Source organism: Cladophialophora psammophila (genome assembly GCF_000585535.1).
Source record: "Cladophialophora psammophila CBS 110553 chromosome Unknown aczJe-supercont1.9, whole genome shotgun sequence".
NCBI lineage: Eukaryota > Fungi > Ascomycota > Eurotiomycetes > Chaetothyriales > Herpotrichiellaceae > Cladophialophora > Cladophialophora psammophila.
Genome location: NW_006912930.1, coordinates 1,221,912 through 1,242,046, shown reverse-complemented (window position 1 = coordinate 1,242,046; position 20,135 = coordinate 1,221,912). Strand labels below are relative to the sequence as shown.

The following is a 20,135-nucleotide window of genomic DNA, read 5'->3' as shown; positions in this document are numbered from 1 at the left end:
TGATACACATTCATCAAGCCAGGCATAACGCGGATAGTTGGCCATCCGTCACTTCCCAATAGCCATCTCTTTCGATGCCTCGGAGATGTGTTCTCGACTTCGATGAAAATATTGACGCCTTCCAATTCGTCCGACTTCTCTGATTATCCCGGATCCTTGCAATACCATAGATGGGGCAATGCCTCCTTCAGTGCTGCTTTGCCCGGACCACGTACACAAAGGAAAAATACTAGTTGGGAGCGCGGCCACAATATTCATCACGCCGAAGAGCCCGAAAGAAATGGCGACTTCGACATAGAATCAGAGATTCGAGCCGTCACTGTACCAAGCGGGCGGCAGGTTCTTTGTGCCATCTAGATCCGATGTTTCTCGCTCTCTGTTCATGCGGTCAGTTTGCATATCAAACCAGGGTTGAATGTTGCGGTCAAGAACTTACCCAGTCTCGAATAAAGCATGTACAATGCCATTTGATTGCATTCTGGGGTTCCGGTGATGGTGACCAATCTTTCATTACTGTTGTCCTGTGGCTCATTGATCTTGATGACACTTCCACTGAGATGCCGAATCTCATTGATTTTGGCACCGCCTTTGCCTATGATTGCCCCAACCATATCGTTGGGAATGAAGATCTGCTGCGTTATTGGCTGCCCTGGCATCGCGTGTGCTGGCTGGGCAGGTTGCCCGTGAGCAGCAGGTTGAGGTGGCATTTGGCCGTACGCCGCTGCTTGCTGTGGGCCGACTCCATAGCTTGGAGTCCGTGGCGTCGCTGCGTATGGCTGAGGAAACTGAGGATATGACTGTTGAGGAGTACCATGCATCTGCGGCGTGCCAAAAGATTGAGGAGGGATTCGTTGCGGTGGATGCGTGTTGTGCCTCTTGTACATGTCTGGGTGGCCGTATTGACCGCCGGCTGGCTGAGGAACGTATGGCACAACCTGCATGCCACCCGGTACAACTCCTGCTGGGCCGCCACTTCTGGTGGCGTAAGCGGATGCGGCAGGGCCACCAAAACGTTCCGTCAATTGCTCAACCAATGTAACCGCAATATAGTACGTGGCAATGTGAACCGCATCGGCAACGCCCAGAACAACAAGAGAGCGCTCGGTGGAAAGTGGCAGGCACGAATCCGAAGCATTGAGACGAGCTCCCGAGGCTTCCTGGATTTCTCGAATGCGCACACCGGATTTTCCAATGATGGAGCCGATCAGAATATGCGGGATCAGGAGTCGTAGTGGATAAGTCTTGGATTGGGCAGTTGATGCAGCTTCGAGAGGCTCGTTGTTGAGAGTGCGAATAATAAGGCCGAAAGCCTTTGCGACGGCATCTTGAGCACCACTAACAGTCAAGATGCGCTCGACTGCGCCGCGCGAATAATCGCTCACGGTACACTTGGCCCCAGAGAGTCTTCGAATTTGAGTCACATTCTCGCCACCTTTGCCGATACAGGTTGCAGCTTCCGCACTCGAAATGACTGCACGAATATGAATCCAGTTTGTCTCGTCTTGCGGCGGCATCGACGGAGGCTGAGAGGTGGCTCGATCGGCCTGGGAAGTAGACGCCTGCGGCTGTGTCTCTGGCGAGGGAACGACTGGTGCTCCCTTGGTTCCCACAGCTGTCGCGCCTTCAGCATGTGGCTCTGTCGCTCCATTCGTGACAGGTGTCGGCAGTGGATGCTTTTCAGTCGATTTTGGGCCTTCGACAGATCCGCTGCTAGCGGTAGCAGATCCTTCAGCTGCTGCATCTTCTCTAACCACCTTGTCTAGAGCCGGGCGTTTCGCATCTGGTAAGTCAGTCGGGGCAGAAGGGGAAGAGGGGTCTTCCAAGGGCCGCTTCGCTGAGGACATGGCGTGGGAGGTAGGTGAGGCAGACATGGCGCGTATTTCGAGGGATTACCCAGGGGGAGAGTGTTTGGTCAAAATTCTTGTTATTATTGTTCTTTGAGATATTTTTTATGTACACCAAGGGGCGGTCGAAGGAAAACTTGCTGATGTGGGGAAGAGGATCGAACTGCGGATGCGAGAGCGAAACGCCAGGGATTAAAGTGTGCGTGCGAAAGAGGAGGATTTCAGATTCGTGCTGGGGTTGGTTGTGAACTTGAGAGATGTGGTGCGTGCTCTGCAATGGCTCGATGAGGTGCAAGAAAGGACTTGAAGAGGTGAAACTGAGGGCGGTGATGCGAGATGTTCAACGGAGGAGTCGTAGAGGATGAAGATAATGACGGTGATGGTAATGGTGATGAGAAGGTGTAGGTGAAGGTGGATTTGAGTAAAGCAACGCCTCTGAAGATGGTCTTGATCCCCCGTGTCCTTCCCGTATCTAGCAGGAAAAGGGTGAATCTGTACTTAACTCAAACGCCAAAGATCGTTGGAGGAAGGACGAGACAGAATGAGACGCAGGTTTGGGGGTCGGGGTGATGGGCAAAGAGGCCTTTGGCAGACGGCGCAGCGCGAAAGGGAGTAGCTTGAAAAGGCAGCGGAGGTAGAGACTGTAGGAGAATTCAGTTGTAGCAGGTCGGGGGAGGCAGCGCGGCGCAGAAAGGCGAAAAGATGGGGGAAAGGTGTATTGGAAGAAGAGGAAGAGCCTAAGGGCGAGAGGAGATGGTCGAGGGTTGAGGTCGAAATGATCAAGAGTGATCCAAGGACGATCGACACCTCCTTAAGATGCAGAAGTCGAACGCTTGACAAGGGCGATGGGGGCGATGCGATGGATGGCGTGTCTTGGGGCAAGCGAGTTTGGAAAGTAATACGAATTTTGGAGGCACCACGGCATCGGGGAGGGGAAATTTGACTGCGTGCCAAGCCACGGATCATGTGATCAGGTCACGTGGTATGGATTGGTGCTGCCAAGTGCTGCCCAATGCTGCCTCGCTGAGGATTTGGGCACCAGCCAGCACGGGTTTCTCAATCCTTCGCTGCTACATATCTCCTACAAAATCTAAGAAACACTCCCTGTGTCATTTCCAAGACGGTAAGACAACCCTAGGACAGATCCCCCAGCCTTCTAATGTCACATAAGTATCAGGACAGAGTCCTTGCTGGTTGATTCATCTCTCGATCGCCTTTACAATACCCTTTTGTTTCTCTTCCAGGACTTCCTTCAACATGCTCGCAACTTCTTTGCGACGGCGCGCCTTTGCCTGCCATCGTTGCTTGTCTTCTGCTGATATCATGGTCAACCCCCCATTCTGACTTGCCCTGAAACCGCGCGCTGAACGGGTGCTGCTACCAAATTTGGAGTCCGGTGTATGGTAGATACTGCCCGCACTCCCGGGCGTAGCCACGTTCATCGACTGTCGGGTACGTGGGGGAGTGCTAGGAGGCCCACTGGACATGTCACCATTGCTGATCGCAGATGTTGCCGCAGACACATTCATCTTTTTGAGCTGCGCCTCAAGCACATCGATATCTGCACTCTTCTGCTCCGCCATAGCCATCATCTTTTCCACAGTCTTGGTCACAGCTTCCACAGTTGGCTTTTTTCTTGACGATACTCGTCCTGGAGTACCTCTTGGCTGGCTGGAACCATCGGTGAACGCTGACTGGGCGAGTTTTGCACGAAGAACGGATATCCCATCTTCAACTTGGACTATTTGTGTCTGCACATGGGTGAAGATCTTGCGAAGGTCATGCTGGATAGACGTCTGCTCGGCAGAAAGAGGAGCGCTCACCGTGCTGTCTATAGTCGACAGACTGTGCAAGGTCTTTCGTACGGACATGAGCTTATTCCTCAAGTCACACACCTCACGCTTCATTAGCGCTTGGGCTTCTTCAAATTTCTCAATGAAGTCACCAATATGGCAGTCTGCAAGCATATCTGCAAGCACGGCTTGTCCTTCATGCAATCTTGCAATATCAGTCAAGAGAAGCTCATCATTCAAGGCATCCAGAGGTGTCTCCGATTTAAGCACCGCTGGCCATGACTGATTGGTTGCTTCGGGTTGCTGGTATTGCAGGAATGCTGTTAGCGACCGACAGTTGATTCCCAAGGTGTACACCATCGAATTGATGTCCGAGTAGAGCCGCTCAATCTGTGCCGGTATGCCGTGCTTGTGAGTTTCTTCGCGAGGTCGAGGTTGATATGTAACGAAATCGTCCAACGTTTCTGATGGCGTGATTGGTTGCTCCAGCTCCTGGCGCAACCTCTCGTCCTCGTCATCCTCTAGTGGTGCGAGCTCCTCAGCTTCCGCTTGCGCCTTTTCCCGTGCGATGGCCTCGCGGCGAGCTTTCTCTTTGGCTGCCTCTTCTTCTCTTGTCCTCGCTGCCTGAGCGGCGAGCCCGGATTTCTGATATTGGGCCTTCCGTTGGTCAATGATGGAACGAGGATGCGCCGGCGCACTAACCGACCTGGAGGCATCTGCTCGGAGCCCATCAATTGAGAAGGCATGTCTTACGGGGCTAGGCGATCGTGGACTTTCTTGTGGCTTGGGTGGTGGGAAAACAGGACCTGCGCCTACCTCACCAAACAACGGTCTGGCAGGCTTCGGTGCCATAGAGGCTGAGGTAATCTTTGTAAACAATCCACCTGTAGGACTTGTTTCTGGACTCCTATCACCACTTTTGAATGAACTTTCCGGTGAAGTCTGCAATTGCTCTATTTGTTCCTTGGTGACGTCTTCCTCTAGACTCTCTTCTTCGATTTCTTCCACATCCTCCTCAAATTCGGAGCTGAATTCATCTTCGCCCTCATCTGGTAGTTCTTGATTAGTCTCCTCCAGGTGGCCGGCTCTGGGCACGGGGAGAAAACCGGGCGGCAGAGATGTGTCGCCCGGCGGTGTTTTCGATATGTTCGACGATACAGAAGTTTCGCCCGATACATACCGTGGCTTACTGACAGTATCAGGAGGTAGGGGTGCCTCGGGAATGGTTTTGACTTCAACAGACTCGTCCTCACTCACAATTTCCTTCTTGATCTCTGGAAGTGGTCCAATAGGCTCGAAAGTTGGTGCTGGTACGCTCTTTTGTACGACAGCAGGGGTTTCTTGGGGTGTGGGTTTGGTGCCAAACATGGCCATATGAGAGGGCTTCGGCGTCTCTTTGGGAGTTGTGGAGGAGAAAGCGTTGAAAGACCATCCTGGGGCGGCATTTTGAGATTGTGGAGTTGTGGAATCAATCTGTGGCTGGCCAAATATGGTGGAAACAGCCGGCGCAGACGTAGTCTTGGGTTGTATGAGAGTGGATGGAGGCGTGACCAGCGTCTGAGGAGGTTTTGCTGAGGTCTGTGGAGAGAATCCCTGGAAAGATGTCGCCTGGATTCTGTCGGATTCAGCCTCGCTCGGTGCGCTTTCCTCACCCATCTCCTCCTCCTTGTCGTGAGTGGGCGACAGCGCGGGCTTTGTTTCGCTTAGCATATCACCAAACGAAGATCCGAAGCTAAAACCACCGCCTTCTTTGGGCGGCGGTAAGTCATCTCTCGTAGTTCCATCCCCTCGAAACGATGATTGCAATTTGAAAGCAGTTGCCGATCCAAAAGAGCTGAGGGCTTCACCGGGTTTCTTTGTTGCAAAAGGAGATTCTTGGGGTTTGGTAGAGCTGAATATGTTTCCCGATGCTTGCGCAAAGGGACTCGTGCCACTCGCTTTGCCGAAAGGACTCTGGCTGGCTTGCACTGATGTGCCTCCTGCAAAAGAAGCAAAGCCTCCTCCCTTCGAGAATGAGGCAAAGCCTGAGCTGGTTGTATCAACCCCTGCTTTCGCAAAAGGACTAGTAGTAGAACTAGTACCAAAGGCAGGAGTCAGACCAAATGCAGGAGTCCCTCCAATTGTCGAAGGTTGTCCAAAAGCTGAAGCTCGACTTCCTAGGGCACTTGCTGACCCAAATGACGGAGCATTGGTCCCTCCCATAGGTGTGGCCGAACCGAATGCAGGCCGGCCGAAGGCCGGTGACGATGCAGCCCCTGGAGTAGAGCCGAATCCCGTACTAGCCCAGGAAGGTTTTTCGGATGTGATTGGTGATGGGGCTCCAAATGGTTTGGCAGAAGGGGCACCAAAGGCGGATGGAGCTGCTGACATGCCGAAGCCCCCGCCTGCCGCCTTCACGAAAGCACCGGTAGCAGGTGGTTCACCAGACGTGGGAGCAGCGGCTATAGGAGGCGGTGACGGCGGTCGAATGGCGGGTGCTGGAGCTTCCTTTGCAGTTTGCACAGATGCAAAGCCGGAGAAGGTGGTCTTTTCTCGGACTGAGTCGTTGTAGATAATCCACCAGCCCACCAGAGTGCCTTCGTTGTTCAATATGAGCAGGCAGGGTACGGGCCCGGCGGTCTCCTCAATTTCTGGGTCCGATGGGATTGGGTTTGGAACCTTTTCGGGGCTGGATAAGTCCACAACCATACCGATGGGAGACGTATCCTCCATCGCTGGAGAAAGGGGAAGTTGGGCGCGCCTCGTATCATCTTCGATTGTGGTGAAGGTGAAGGCGGAAGTGACTGGGTCCTCCTGAGACAAAGGCTTATCCGACTTCGAAATGAGCCCAACGTCTGTAGCGGTCGTAGCAGACACGATCAACAAGTCTTGGATATGGGGTGGAAAATTCCTCAGCCTCGAGATGAAGTGAAAAGCAGGTGGTCTTGCCACTCCGAATGGTGGCAGAATCTCGGGAAGTTTCTGGAACGTGTAATTTGTTGTTTTTGGCTCCCTCTGCACGATGTAGTACTCTGACGGCGGAATCTCATCGCTTGTGTTGTTGGGTGTGTAGATGATGAAGAAGGTATCGTTCTCGAGCCATGAGATTCCGGAGACATGCGAGTCCGGAGGGATACTTGTTGACTTCGGAATACTTGCAACAACAGTACCATCTGGTTTCATCTGAATCGCCGTTCCGTCCGCCATGCCCGCAACTAACTGCTTGCCTCTGTTACTCCATGACAAACAACTTGCACCCTTCTTCAGCACGTTGCCCTCGCCACCAGATTTTATTGCTCCGGCTTTTAAGTCAAGCAGCATCAGATCCCCATTTGCGGTGATGACGGCAAACATTTCGGCCGATTCGACAACTGGATTTGGTGCCACAGTTCGGAGGTTCTGGCCATCGGTAGAGATCTCTAAGGCGGGATGTATACTGCCTTTCTGCAAGCGTTCAGTCTGAAAGGCTACGATTCCACCCGTTGAGGGCGAGATGACGAGGACGCTCTCATCACAGGAAAATGCGACGTGAGAGACTCGTGGATATGGCAACTTTATTTCAGGTTGAAAAGGCCGTGTCTGGGTCTTCTCAGGTTGCGGAGACTGAAATGCTTCCCGGATCTTGGTTGTAGAGTTAACATAGACGGCGTCCGGCCCTGCAGCAGCTAGCAAGCCTCGGGCAGATGCGACACTGAGCATCGATGACGAGGGAGGAGGGAGATTATCCGCAGGCCATGGTGTTGGGAGGAGCTGAACTTTTGACTCGCCATTAAGGGCGGCAAACCCCAATTCGTTTGTTTGAATCTCCTGCAATTCTGCTCCGTCTATGACGTTCACACCAGAAGGTCCAACACCTGAGCCACTCGACACAGCATTCGAAAAACTGAAGGCCATCCTTAGTCGCGGGAGCTCGGCCGACAGCGACCGTCTTGCGTAAGTGGGTGAGAGAGGGGATGAGACATGCGTGTTCGATAGACCTCGTCGTGGGCTCGGTGTTGAGAAGGTAAAAGAATGTCGCAGGAGTGCACTAGGCCTCCAGAACGATGGGGCTTTCTTGGGGTCAGCAATTTTGAGGGACAGTCATAGAGAGCTAGGCAACGAAGAAAATCTGCGTCTCCTTCTGATGGCACAGACAGGCAGTGGCCAATTTTCTATCAGCGACATGCCTGCGGAAGCCAAAATATGAAAAGTCGCGACTGCGGTATTGCGGTATCGCGTTCGCCTGTGGCACCGTACTCTACGGTGAATCAGAAATCAGGGCAACGTCGCCGATTGCCCAGCCCGCCAGCTCGCCAGGTTGCAGGTTGCCAGGTTGCAGGTTGCCAGGTTGCCCAGGCTTGCCCAGGCTTTTCAGTCAGGAGCTTGCCAGCATTCTTCGGCTACCATCCTCCGTACGAGGTACCTTACATCAACACCTCCCATCGCTGGACGCTTTCGAGCGCGCATCTTCCGGCAGGTTTCCGGGGACTTGATCACAGAAACCCTGTTCATCGCAACAAATCGAATGAATTAGGAGCACAAGTCATTTTCCGTGAGACACAACCACCGAGACAACCTTCAGCTCGGAGATCTCTTTCGACATTCTAGCTGCAATGGACAAAGTTGTGAATGACAGAATAACAGCGAGGACCTGGGCTGCTTCTTGCGAGTCTATCTCAGCAAGTCTTTTAAAATTGGCTCCCTTATTCACCCCTCTGGGAAGGCTTACAGTATCGAGGCAGGTAATGAGCACACCCTGATCTATCTGAGACTCCTTCCAACAAACTTCTGCCCATCTGAACGGAGAATGGATTCGAACTCGCAATTTCTGACTCAGACACATGTTGCCTTCCCTGACACGATGCAAGTTCTTTGTCTCAAAGCGTCATCATGCGATTGGAACCTGCTGTGTGGATTCCCACTCGCTTTGTTGTTGGTGCCACTTTGGCATGAACTATAAACTTTATGAATTCCCGAGAGACAGACTTGCAAAAGAGTTTGAGACTCACAAGGATGCTCCATGTTCACAGCGTAGTCCGGACGTAGGGACGTTCTACGCGGTACCGTCAAGGTGGGTTTCCCTTGAACATCTACCTGCATGGACTAACTCGCTATGCAGGGGCTTCTTTCACGAGTTGGCCAACACGTGGCGCAAGCGTCAACTCAAACTGAGTGGGTGGTTGTTGTTCATCAGATCATAGATGGGACAACTCCCAGTCACAATTTCCACCGGAAGCGGAATTGTGGTCCAATCTATCAGTCATGCTTCCCTAGAAAGAGGCCCTTTCCCTACGGCAGATTATCTAACCGAGGATAAACAACACCCACATAAAAGTCAAACGCCGCCTATATCTGTCTTGGCTTGGTCACTATCAGGATTCTATGGTCAACCATTCGTCTCCGGGAAAACTTCTGTGGGTTATTGTCGGATCCTAACTGTTTCGAGATGTTGACCTCGGTGAATCCCCGCAAAACCGGGGGATTCGAGACTTGATCGACTCCCCCGCACATTCTCCGGCCTATGCCCGAGGGTGAAATTTGAGGCAAGATCCGGTGTCTATCGCATCCATGAGCCTGGTTCTCGCTTCTCTCTTCGTCGCCACTTTTTCTTCCTCGAGTTTAGACGATTCAACTGACCTGACTTGCGGACTCTGACAAGGTCTAGCCCCGGCCACTTCTCAAAGTTCGACCAAGAAGGCCTATTATGATATCCAATCAAATGTTAAATAGCTCCTCAACGGGACTAGACGCCTCGTGTTTCGTGACAAACGGTTTGTGACTATTTCTCGTAACTCGGAGACCAGCTCAGTCCACTCTGATATCGTCTGGTTTGTCCTGAAATTCGGAGCTTGCCATCAGCGCGCCTGAGGCGGTGATATATAAAGCTCCCCCGTGTGCCAGGATCATGCCCGCTGGCTCTCCGTTTTCTTTCTCTTATGGTCTGAAGGACCTTTTCCGCAGCAGAATCTCACAGCCTTGTACTGTCAAAGGTGGATACACGCGTTTGAGCAGACTTTTCGCCCACAATGGGGAAACTCATCCCAAATGCCTTTAACCTGGCGGTTGTGATCTTCGTCGCGCTGGGTTCGACGGCATGTTCTTATGGAATGGCCATTATCGGGTAGGGACACGCTCCCTTAATTGCCACAGAGTCACAGAACTCACAAAGTCAGCTCCACCATAGGACAACCCAGCTTCTACAAATCTCTCCACCTCGCTCCACAGGGAGAGCCCGGCTACAGTCGCACTACTCAATATATTGGTGCTTTTAACGGTATAGCACCCAAGCTCGCTCTCAGTGACAAGAAACGTTCTAATATCCCGTTTGCCTAGGTGTCAACTCTGCGGGATCCGCCATCGGGGCAGCAGCCTGTGCCTATTGTGCCGATAAATGGAGCCGTAAACACACTATTCAAGTAGCAGCAATGATCCTCGTTGTCGGAGCGACTATTTGCGCAGCCTCGGTGGACAATGCTATGTTCATGGTCGGTCGTGTCGTCAATGGCTTGGGTGTAAGTGTCCGAGAGTCCTGTAACGGCAGTGCGAAAGCTTTCACGATCCTCACCATATTTCAATAACGCATGACAGTGCTGACCAAAGTCTAGATCGGTGCTTTGGTGACGGCTATTCCCATGTACCAGGCCGAGGTGTCAACACCAGAAAGTCGAGGCTTCATGGTGTCAATGCATGTAAGCTTTATCGAATAGCCTTCTATACTGCTTTCCGCGACTGACAATTTACAGGGAGTTATGTTCGCAATGGGCTACACCCTTTCCGCCTTCATCGGATTTGGAGTTTACTTCATTTCAGCAAGCGGATCGAACTCCTCATTCCCTTGGCGGTTTCCTATTGCCTTCCAGATGGTCCCAGCTCTCCTCCTGCTTGCGGGCTCTCCCTGGCTCCCATACAGTCCCCGTTGGCTCATGATGCACGGGCGCTACGACGAAGCCCATGAAGTGATCAAGCGTCTCCACAGGTCAAAGGATGACCCGCATGACTCTCTTGCCCGCAAAGAGTACTATCAGATGAGGAAGCAAGTTGAGTTGGACCAATCAATCAAAGCCACCACTTCGAAATGGGAAGTGTTCAAGACAAAGCCAAATCGCAGACGCGCTCTTGTGGGCTTCTTTCTCATGTGGAACAATCAATTCACGGGTGTCTTGATTATCGCAAACTACGGAGTTATCCTTTACACCAGCCTCGGGATGACGGGCTTTTGGCCGCTGCTGCTCAGTGCCTTATGGGTCTTGTCCACAGTAAGTTTCCATTTCAGAGGACCTGGTTGTCATCAGACAGCCTCTCAATATCGGCACACGCTAACGGCCATTTGCAGTTCCCTGGGAATATCTTCTGTGCTTTCTTCGTCGAAAAATTCGGCCGACGGAGGTTCATGCTCATCGGACTGAGTGGTATTCTCGTCAGTTTGATCTGCGAAATTGCCATCCAAGCAACCTACTTAGGCACCACCAACACTGTGGCTTTGGATTTCGGAATCTTCTTCATATTCTTGGTGAGTGCCTTCCTCCCTCGACACTTGATGTGAAATAACCCCGAAACCCGAATTTACCCAACCCGCATTCGCAATCGATCTCTTCATCTTGCTGACCCCTGATTTATAGTTCATCACACCTTTTTGGTCGACTTTCATGGATGCCAGCCAATTTCTCTATGTGTAAGTTGGGCTCAGTCAGGTATGGAATGGGGTTCCACTAACGGGAGGTGACAGATCTGAAATATTCCCAACACATATCCGCAGCCAGGGCATGGCTGTCGCTATGTGCGGCCTCTATCTTTCCGATATCATCCTGCTCGTTGCCGGCCCGATCGCTCTGAACAACATTGGCTGGAAATTCTTCCTGGTTTTGATCATCCCTACCGCTCTCCACATTTTCTTCGTCTACTTTATGTGCCCTGAGACCAAGGGCCGAAGCTTGGTACGCTCCGACAATAATTGGTTGCATACGTGACTCTTGACTGACACGCATTCTAGGAAGATATCAATGTCCAATTTGGCGAGCAAGTTGCTATCCACTACTATGGCGCCACCGATGCCGAGAAGGAAGAGATGGAGAAAGCGGCACAGCAAGACGAAGAAGATGAGCTTCGCAAGCGCGGCCCTAGCACTGAGAAAGCCAGTGGTATGCACGAGGAGGAGCTTGTGACACCCAAGGTTTAACTGGTTTGGATAAGCTGGGTTTGGGCTGTTGGTACACGTTACGTGCATACTAGGTAACTTCTCGCTGTCTGGTCCAATAGTATCCTAAATAGACCGCAAGCGCCAACGTATCTTGCAATCGTAACCCTAATCTAGCTCCCTAGCGAAGGGAAGGAAACTGATCCCAATTGTCGTTGCCAGGAAAATATTACAAGGCTGTGCAAGGTTGTCTGGTGTTTGACCGAAAATGGCTAGTGGGAGTGACCTCGTTAAAACGGCGAGTACTCGCGTTGCCGCGTCGTCCCCCAAGCAGAGAGTATTGCGCATCACGAAAGCTGCCTTCAGGTTCGCTACAAGCCCACCGTCAATTGTCCCTCAAGCTCCTCCCTCGCACACTACATTTCTCTGCTTCTACACTCCGACTGCATCTCATAACTTCAGCATTCAATCTTTCTGCCGGCGTTCACCGGTGGATATTCAACCCAAGCCGACTCATTGCTCTCCTACCAAGCGTTATCCCAAGTCAAGGCTCTGTGCCTCCGCCGCAAGCATGCCCGGCTTCGACTTTAGCAACTACAATCGCAACGCAGCCTTACACGCACGGGGTGTCCCATTACCAAAGGCAACTAGTACAGGGACAACCATCGTGGGATGCATATTCGACAATGGTGTGGTGGTACGCAAACAATCCGCATCCTACCATCTCCACCTTCAATTTGAGCACGGCTGACCAGCTGGATAGATTGCTGCAGACACGAGAGCAACGAGCGGACCTATAGTTGCGGACAAGGTGCGTATACATCAAACTTGTCGCCCTCAAAGTCTCTGACTCTTTCTAATCCGGAACAGAACTGCGAAAAATTGCATTACATTTCTCCCAACATCTGGTGCGCCGGTGCCGGCACTGCAGCAGACACCGAATTCACAACCGCTCTCATCTCCTCCAACCTCGAACTACACTCACTATCTACGGGTCGGACACCCCGAGTGGTGACGGTGATGACGATGCTAAAACAACATCTGTTCCGATACCAGGGCTACATTGGCGCATATCTAGTCGTTGCGGGGGTTGATCCTACAGGAGTTGGATTATTCACTGTCCATGCCCACGGTTCAACAGACAAACTCCCCTACGTCACTATGGGTTCCGGTTCGCTCGCGGCAATGGCAGTCTTCGAATCAACATGGAAGAAGAACTGCACCAGAGAGGAGGCGATCAAAATATGCTCGGAAGCGATCATGGCCGGTATCTTCAATGATCTGGGTTCAGGAAGCAACGTCGACGTGTGTGTGATTGAAAAGGGCAGACCGTCACAGCTGATGCGGAACTACATCAAACCCAACGAGCGCGCAAAGAAGGAGCGTAACTACAAGTTTGCAAGAGGCACGACCGCAGTGTTGAATGAGAAGGTCATCACAAAGGAGGAGGTCGGGCGGTATGTTACGGTGCATGAGATTGGAAGTGGAAGTGACTCGGACAGCCTGGTGGTGGTGGAGAAGATGGATGTGGACGAGGTATGAGCGAGGTTGGGCTGAGGCGGACCAAAAAATTGAACATGTATCATCATTGCCATCTCAGGCTGGTTCGTGGACAGAAGCCATCCAACGGGGCAAAGTTGTGGCCGGGCAGGACGTGGCCATGGCGCAAATGTGCATCTAGAGGAGAACAACAGGGTTTGCAAAGGCTTGGAGGCCAAGATATTCCATTTTTTTGACCTAGCTAGGCGAACGTAGTAATGTGGGCTTGACGGCGTTGCTTTTGCAGCTCTATTCCCTCTGTGCCTCACGGCGCTGTGGCAGGGAGCCCAGCACCGATTGATGGCTCTCCTCCTCTCTGATGCTATCCACTTCTCATAGCGTCAATCCCTAAGCCTCTTCTACATTCATTGGGCGCTCGAGATGTATTTTGAATTGGTGATGTGCTATCAGAATTGGAGCTGACATCTCTTTTCCTAGCTCTCCCAAGAAGACCCCTTGATACCTTGGACGGAGAAATCGACAGGCCACGTTTTCACTCTCGAAATCTTTCGACATCTCTTTGACAAGGCCAACCCCCGCTGCGAATGGTGACGGGACAACTTTCTTGAAAGTGAGCCGTAAACAGCCTTGCTGGATACTGTGAACCGTTGCTCTTTCAACTCACGTGCTGGGTTGAGGTTGACAAACCCTCGACGTCCGACCACCAAAGCCCGTTCAGAACCACCAGGCTTCCGGTCAGAGACCTCAACATGTCAGGCGCAGAAGCACAAGCTGCCCGTCAGCCGGGAAGTGGAACGCTTTTGCTAATCTTGATCCAACTCGCCTCCAGAGCGCTCACCTTCATCGGCAACCAATTCCTCCTTCGCTTTCTCTCGCCCTCGCTATTGGGGATCGCTGTCCAGCTCGAGCTTGTCTCCGTAACAAGTCTGTATTTTGCACGAGAGAGTCTTCGTGTCGCTTTGCAACGACAGCGTCCGTCTTCTCAGTCGCCGAAATCTATTTCTGCCAGGGAGGGAAAGTGGAATGTCGAGGGAACAGAGACGCAAACTGTTGTCAACCTCTCCCACCTAGCAGTGCTTCTGGGCTTGGTTATCTCGACCATATTTGGTTATTTATATCTCCGGAGTGCACCAGATGAAGTCCTGAATAGCCCCTACTTTGATGTCTCATTTCAGATCTACGCGGCGGCCACTCTGATTGAACTACTCGCCGAACCAGCCTTCGTCGTCATCCAGCAGAAAGCTCTATACAAAGATAGGGCACGGGCAGAGACCAGTGCTGCAATGGCACGATGTCTCTCAGCTTGCATCGTCGCCGTTCTGGGACACCGGAGGGGCCTGGCTCCTTCGATCTTACCCTTTGCCGCGGGACAGGCGGCATATGCCGTCACCCTTTTGGCTCTTTACTCCCTGTCAACGATAAAACTGTCGAAAGCCGAAAATTTCAGCCTCGTCCCGACGCGAATACTTTCGCCTTCGCGACAGCAGATATACTACTTCAAACTCTTTCACAAGGCAATCCTCTCTCTCGCAGCGACCATGTACATGCAGTCCGTTTTCAAACTGCTCCTGACCCAAGGCGACGCCCTGATCTTGAGTTTCCTTTCCTCTCTCGCAGACCAAGGCGCCTTCGCCCTAGCCTCCAACTACGGCGGCCTTCTAGCGCGCCTAGTCTTTCAGCCCGTGGAGGAGAGCAGTCGAAATACATTCGGACGACTTCTCTCTCCGTCCTCATTGAGCAAGACCACAGCCCCACCACCCTCACACTCACCAAAGAACAAGATCCGCCCCAACGAGGATACAAACAACACCCGTCTCGTTCTCTCCTACCTCTCCACAACCCTACGCATCTACCTCCTCTTCTCGCTCCCCTTACTCAGCCTCGCCCCGCAAATCCTCCCCTTTCTCATCCCCTACATCCTCTCCCCTCAATGGCGTACCCCATCGACATCCCTCCTCCTCTCGACCTATTGCTACTACATCCCGCTGATGGCCGTCAACGGCATCCTCGACGCCTTCGTCACGAGCGTCGCCACCTCGGCCCAGCTGCGCAGCCAGAGCCTCTGGATGCTGGTGTTCACGGGGATTTACGGCGTCGCGGCATGGGCCATGTTGAAGGTGTGGGCGGTGGGCAGCGTCGGTCTCGTGGGCGCCAACATGGTGAACATGGGCCTGAGGATTCTGTGGAGCGTGGCATTTTTGAAGACCTGGGTCACGACGCAGGCGCAACGTGAGGTGGACGACAGGTCCGAGTCCAAGTCCGGACGAAACGGGGGCTGGGAGGCCAAGGAGATGATGATGCTCAATGACGCGATGCCGGCAAAAGCGGGCATCGCTGTCGCCGTGCTTGTGACCCTCGGGTTGAGAATGAGTGGCTCTTTCACAACATCAGACGCTGGGAAAGGGGGATTGGATCTCCAGTTTCTTGCTTTCTGGATTACTGGTGCGATACTCCTGGGTTCTACCATGTGAGTTGTTCCCGATCTCCTTTTTTCCATTCATTTTTTTTAGGGGGCTTTCAACGTCTATATTCACCTAAGGTCCCGCTCGTCTAACCAGTCTGTCTATTTCTAGTCTCATAACCGAGCGTGAATTCCTTTTACAGCTCCTCGAATCCATCCTCCCACAACGCCTCGCTGCAAAGATGCCCGGCTTTTTGAAATCCTCTTCAACAAAGTCGACACGTCACAATGACAAACCTAGGACATGAAAAACTTTTCCAGCCAGATCAATCGTCAAACGTAATCTTCGTCGAGGTACTCTTCTCTCCTTCCTCCGCTTCCCGATAGAAAGCACCATAGTCACTATGAACCTTCTTCTTCACCGTGGTGCCAAACTTCAGCAGGTTTTCTGGGACGTCTTGCTTCGCGGCTTTCAAGACATTGATCAGCGAGCCCGCCAGACCTTTATCCTGTTCGGTGAAGAAAGTAATCGCAAGGCCATCCTTGCCAGCGCGGCCAGTGCGACCGATACGGTGAACGTAGTCTTCTGCGGTCAACGGGAAAGTTACGTTGATGACGAGTTTCACCTCGGGGATGTCCAACCCGCGGGCTGCCACGTCAGTGGCCACGAGGAGCGTGGTGGCGCCAGATTTGAATGATTCTAAGCTGGCGATGCGTGCGGACTGTGACATGTCACCGTGGATTCCTGCGACGTTGAACCCACGCGACCGGATGAAGTTCTCGATGCGGAGGGCTTCTTTTTTGTACAAGCAGAAAACCAAGATGCGGTCATTGCGTTTTTGACCGGCGGTGTGCTGCTTCAATAACTGCAGAAGACGCTGCTGCTTTAGAGAGCCGTCGATGACTTCCACTTTCTGCACGATGCGTGGGTTAGCTCTCAGTTCGCCCGAGTCATCAGCGTCCTCGCGGCCAATGGTGATTTTAACTGGTTGCTGCATGAATGTTGCCGCCAGCTCGCGGATAGATTTTGGCCATGTCGCTGTAAACATTGCGGTCTGTCGCTTCTTTGAGGATGGCATTTGGGAAATGATTTGTTTGATGTCATCTTCAAAGCCCTTGTCGAGCATGCGGTCTGCTTCGTCGAGGACCAGATATCGTGTTTTGGACACGTCGACTGTGCCATCAGACATGAAGTCTTTTAACCTTCCTGGCGTTGCAACAACGACATTCGCCCCCTTCAAACTGCGACGCTGTTCGTCTTTATTGGTACCCCCGTATATACATGCCGCCTTGAGCTTCTGAGTTGTTTTGCTCAGATTGTCCAATTGTTCAAACACTTGGATCGCAAGTTCCCGCGTGGGCGCCACAATGACAGCTCTTATTCCCTTCTTCTTCTCAAGAGAGGTGAGACGAACGACGAGAGGCAGGCCGAATGCCAGGGTCTTCCCGCTGCCTGTTTCCGCCACACCCACCACGTCTCGACCGGAGAGGAGGAAGGGCCAAGCGGCGGATTGAATAGACGAGGGCTTCTGAAAGGAGGAGAAGATGTCAGAGAATTGAGAGGCTAAGTCTTCGGGAAGTTGCGAGAACGCGAGGATAGGTTGGACGTTTGTGTTCTGTGGATCAAAAACCTGCACAGACTGTGTTTTCAAGAAATGATCGACTTCGGATTTCCGGAGGGTTTCGAGGGCTGAAACAGGCTTTTGGGCAACGTTGCCATCGCCATTGGTGTTATTACTGTCCTTATCCTCCGGGACTGGAGTTGAGTTGGCTGTGGCCTCAGTCGAAGAGGGCGTGATATCTTGCAAGCGAAGGGCTGCCTTGCGGTCTTTCTTCCTTCTCTTCCGCTCCTGTTTGGCCAGCTGGGCGGCCTCGTCGTCGAGTTTATGCTTGCTCATAATGACTGCCGTCGAGTTACTTTTACTTGCCTGCAGGAGAAGTGGGAAAAGAAAGCGAAGTGGACGCAAGAATACGGGCGCACCAAAATCCTCTCCACCACAGCAGTTGAGAAATTCGAGAAAATTAAATTTCGAGGTTGCAGAGAATGGGCATTTACCCCGCCGTACAGATCTTATGTCAGCAAGGCTGCCTCGGTCGTGTCACCGAGCGTGTCAAGTGGTGTACGAAACTGCCACCCCATCCACCAAGATTTTATCTACAACTTCGGCTTGCTCTTGTCCATGAAAGCCTTCATCGCCGCCTTCGCCTCGTCACTATTCAATCTTACCTTCAAATCCACCGCTTCCCACATGCTCGCCTCCCTCTGCTCTGCCAACACAGAAGGCCGATTCACCTGTGCTTTGGCCATTCTGAGACTCTCTGCGCTGTAGGTGCCGATCCTCTTTGCAATCTTGAAGACTTCGTCCCGAAACGCCTCAACCGTGTCCCCTCCGATTACTTTGGTTACCATCCCCGCATCATACATTTCCCTGGCATTCAACTTCTCCGCCGCTAGTAGTAGTGCGTTCGCGCGCTGTTTACCCATGACCTTGGGGAAGCTCCAGCTCGATGCCCCCTCAGGGACGAACCCCAGGCTCATGAAGGGCGTTTGAAAGACCGCCCCCTTGTCCCAAGCATACACCAAATCGAAATTCCACAGCTGGGTGCATCCCCATCCGATCGCTGCACCATGGACCGCTGCAATCAAGACCTTTGGGTACCCCTGTAACTCATCTCCAAGTTTCCGGCCAGCTTCAATTTCTTGTTCAATGGTCGGTCCGGATTCGCCTGGTGGAAGAAGCACTTTTCCTGCACAGTAGTGCTTCCCCTTGCCTGTGAGAACGATCACCCTGATGGAAGGGTCATTGCGTGCCCAGCGGAGAGCGTCGGCTAAGTCGTGGTATTGCTGGAGTGTGAATGCATTGGAGATCTTGGGCTGGTTATATTCCAGAAGCAGTGCTCCCGGTGAAAGGCTGGTTGCGACGACGGTTTGATAACTCGGGGGTGTGGCAGTCATTTTCAGGTAAGTTTTCTTCCACGACAACTCAATTATGAGAGAGGCCAAAAAGAAAAAGAATGCCACTCGGCACGCCAACGAAGGCCGTAGTTGGTACTCGTCTTTGCATGATCTACATATTTTCTCTACCTTGGGTCTTGAAGTCTTCAGAGGACAATACAACTGGTGCTGTGGACCTCGGAAGCAAGGCTATCTTGATCTGGTAAGACCCCAGCTTCCCCGCAGAAAGTTACATAGGTAAGGCTTATGAGGCTGGAGTAACTAGCTGTGGAGTTGCTTTGCTTGGGTAAGTTGAGCTCTATTGCGGATGTCTGCTGCCAATTGCTGCCCTACTTAAGGGAAAACAGTGACGTTCCCTTGGTCTTAATTCCACAAAGAGCAGCCTGCATCGAGAGCAGATGAATTGTGCAGACATCCATTCCCACGGTCCGAGCTGACCTCGGCAGACGATTCGCCTTCATCTGCCTCGGGCTAGTAGACATAAGACTTTGTGCATACTATTCTCGAACTGCTCAAAAGTCTAATTCTCAGACGGGTCATGCCTCAGCCTTCTTGTCGTACCTTTGAGCAACTATGGCGACGATAATCGACGTCGATGGTATTAAAAAACGATCATGGAGTGTTACCAGCAGTTACACTCCCAACAACATCATCACCTACAACATCGCCCTTGGCGTCAAGGGCACAGACCTGTCACGATGCTTTGAAGCACATCCAGACTTCGCTGCCGTGCCGACATTCGCTACACTCCCCGTCATCTCCGTCATGCGAGAAGTCACCTACGGGATGATGGAGTTCCTCCCAAACTTCCAGGCGCACAATCACGTCCATGGCGAGCACTATCTTGAAATGAAAGGGACATTTCCGAAACAGGCCACATTGAACACCACCGCCAGAGTTGTGGATATTGTGGATCGCCGAAGCGGCGTCACCGTCGCCGTGGGCATAACTACCGTCGACGCATCCACGGGCCTCGAAATCTGCTACAGCGAATGGACATCATTTATCATGAAGGTTCCCGGAGCAGGGGCATCAACAAAACCCATCCCACGCGGAGCCGCTACGGCAATACACCCGACGCCAACAGATCGCAAACCCGATGCTGTGGTGGAGTATAAAACCTCTCCAGAACAAGGCGCCCTCTACCGTGCCGCCTCGGGAGATTTGAACCCCTTACACATCGATCCCGCCGTGGCCAAAGCAGGTGGTTTTCCCGGACCGATCTTGACCGGAACTTGTACGGTGGGAATGGGTGTATTGCACATCATTGACACGTTCGCCGGCGGCGACTTTAAGAGATTTCAGAGCGTGAAGCTGAGGTTGAGCAAGCCTGTGTTTCCAGGGGAAGTGGTGAAGACGGAGATGTGGCGAGAGGACGGAGGCAGGAAGATCGTGTACAGACAGCTGGCAGGGGACAGGGTGGTTATCTCGCAGGCGGCTGTTGAGTTGAGAGACGCGGAGGGTTCTGGGGCGCTGAAGGCGAGGCTGTCATAGCTAGCTAGGTAGAGCAAGACATGTCAGTTAATAGGGCATATGCGATTGCTTTGTG

The 20,135-nt window shown here is 52.4% G+C and overlaps 8 protein-coding genes across 8 annotated transcripts; 4 read left to right on the top strand and 4 right to left on the bottom strand.

Annotated features, from left to right (window-relative positions):
* Nucleotides 1-353: 353 nt before the first annotated feature.
* On the bottom strand, nucleotides 354-1,871 carry A1O5_06629 (uncharacterized protein; the record flags this gene model as incomplete). The annotated part of the gene is made up of 2 exons (XM_007747221.1): nucleotides 354-376; nucleotides 437-1,871. The coding sequence occupies 2 exons, from the start codon at nucleotides 1,869-1,871 to the stop codon at nucleotides 354-356; spliced, it is 1,458 nt and encodes a 485-aa protein (XP_007745411.1).
* Nucleotides 1,872-3,043: 1,172 nt separating this feature from the next.
* On the bottom strand, nucleotides 3,044-7,510 carry A1O5_06628 (uncharacterized protein; the record flags this gene model as incomplete). Its single annotated transcript, XM_007747220.1, has 1 exon — nucleotides 3,044-7,510. The coding sequence occupies one exon, from the start codon at nucleotides 7,508-7,510 to the stop codon at nucleotides 3,044-3,046; it is 4,467 nt and encodes a 1,488-aa protein (XP_007745410.1).
* Nucleotides 7,511-9,621: 2,111 nt separating this feature from the next.
* On the top strand, nucleotides 9,622-11,771 carry A1O5_06627 (uncharacterized protein; the record flags this gene model as incomplete). Its single annotated transcript, XM_007747219.1, has 9 exons — nucleotides 9,622-9,716; nucleotides 9,769-9,869; nucleotides 9,929-10,107; nucleotides 10,201-10,284; nucleotides 10,339-10,851; nucleotides 10,929-11,105; nucleotides 11,215-11,267; nucleotides 11,322-11,529; nucleotides 11,586-11,771. 9 exons carry the CDS (start codon nucleotides 9,622-9,624, stop codon nucleotides 11,769-11,771), a joined length of 1,596 nt encoding a protein of 531 aa, XP_007745409.1.
* A 529-nt stretch (nucleotides 11,772-12,300) lies between these two features.
* A1O5_06626 (20S proteasome subunit beta 2) lies at nucleotides 12,301-13,271 on the top strand (the record flags this gene model as incomplete). Its single annotated transcript, XM_007747218.1, has 3 exons — nucleotides 12,301-12,426; nucleotides 12,493-12,540; nucleotides 12,600-13,271. The coding sequence occupies 3 exons, from the start codon at nucleotides 12,301-12,303 to the stop codon at nucleotides 13,269-13,271; spliced, it is 846 nt and encodes a 281-aa protein (XP_007745408.1).
* A 707-nt stretch (nucleotides 13,272-13,978) lies between these two features.
* Nucleotides 13,979-15,700, top strand: A1O5_06625 (uncharacterized protein; the record flags this gene model as incomplete). Its single annotated transcript, XM_007747217.1, has 1 exon — nucleotides 13,979-15,700. The coding sequence occupies one exon, from the start codon at nucleotides 13,979-13,981 to the stop codon at nucleotides 15,698-15,700; it is 1,722 nt and encodes a 573-aa protein (XP_007745407.1).
* A 256-nt stretch (nucleotides 15,701-15,956) lies between these two features.
* A1O5_06624 (uncharacterized protein) lies at nucleotides 15,957-17,528 on the bottom strand (the record flags this gene model as incomplete). Its single annotated transcript, XM_007747216.1, has 1 exon — nucleotides 15,957-17,528. One exon carries the CDS (start codon nucleotides 17,526-17,528, stop codon nucleotides 15,957-15,959), a length of 1,572 nt encoding a protein of 523 aa, XP_007745406.1.
* Nucleotides 17,529-17,785: 257 nt separating this feature from the next.
* A1O5_06623 (uncharacterized protein) lies at nucleotides 17,786-18,586 on the bottom strand (the record flags this gene model as incomplete). Its single annotated transcript, XM_007747215.1, has 1 exon — nucleotides 17,786-18,586. The coding sequence occupies one exon, from the start codon at nucleotides 18,584-18,586 to the stop codon at nucleotides 17,786-17,788; it is 801 nt and encodes a 266-aa protein (XP_007745405.1).
* A 573-nt stretch (nucleotides 18,587-19,159) lies between these two features.
* On the top strand, nucleotides 19,160-20,080 carry A1O5_06622 (uncharacterized protein; the record flags this gene model as incomplete). Its single annotated transcript, XM_007747214.1, has 1 exon — nucleotides 19,160-20,080. The coding sequence occupies one exon, from the start codon at nucleotides 19,160-19,162 to the stop codon at nucleotides 20,078-20,080; it is 921 nt and encodes a 306-aa protein (XP_007745404.1).
* Between the last annotated feature and the right edge of the window lie 55 nt (nucleotides 20,081-20,135).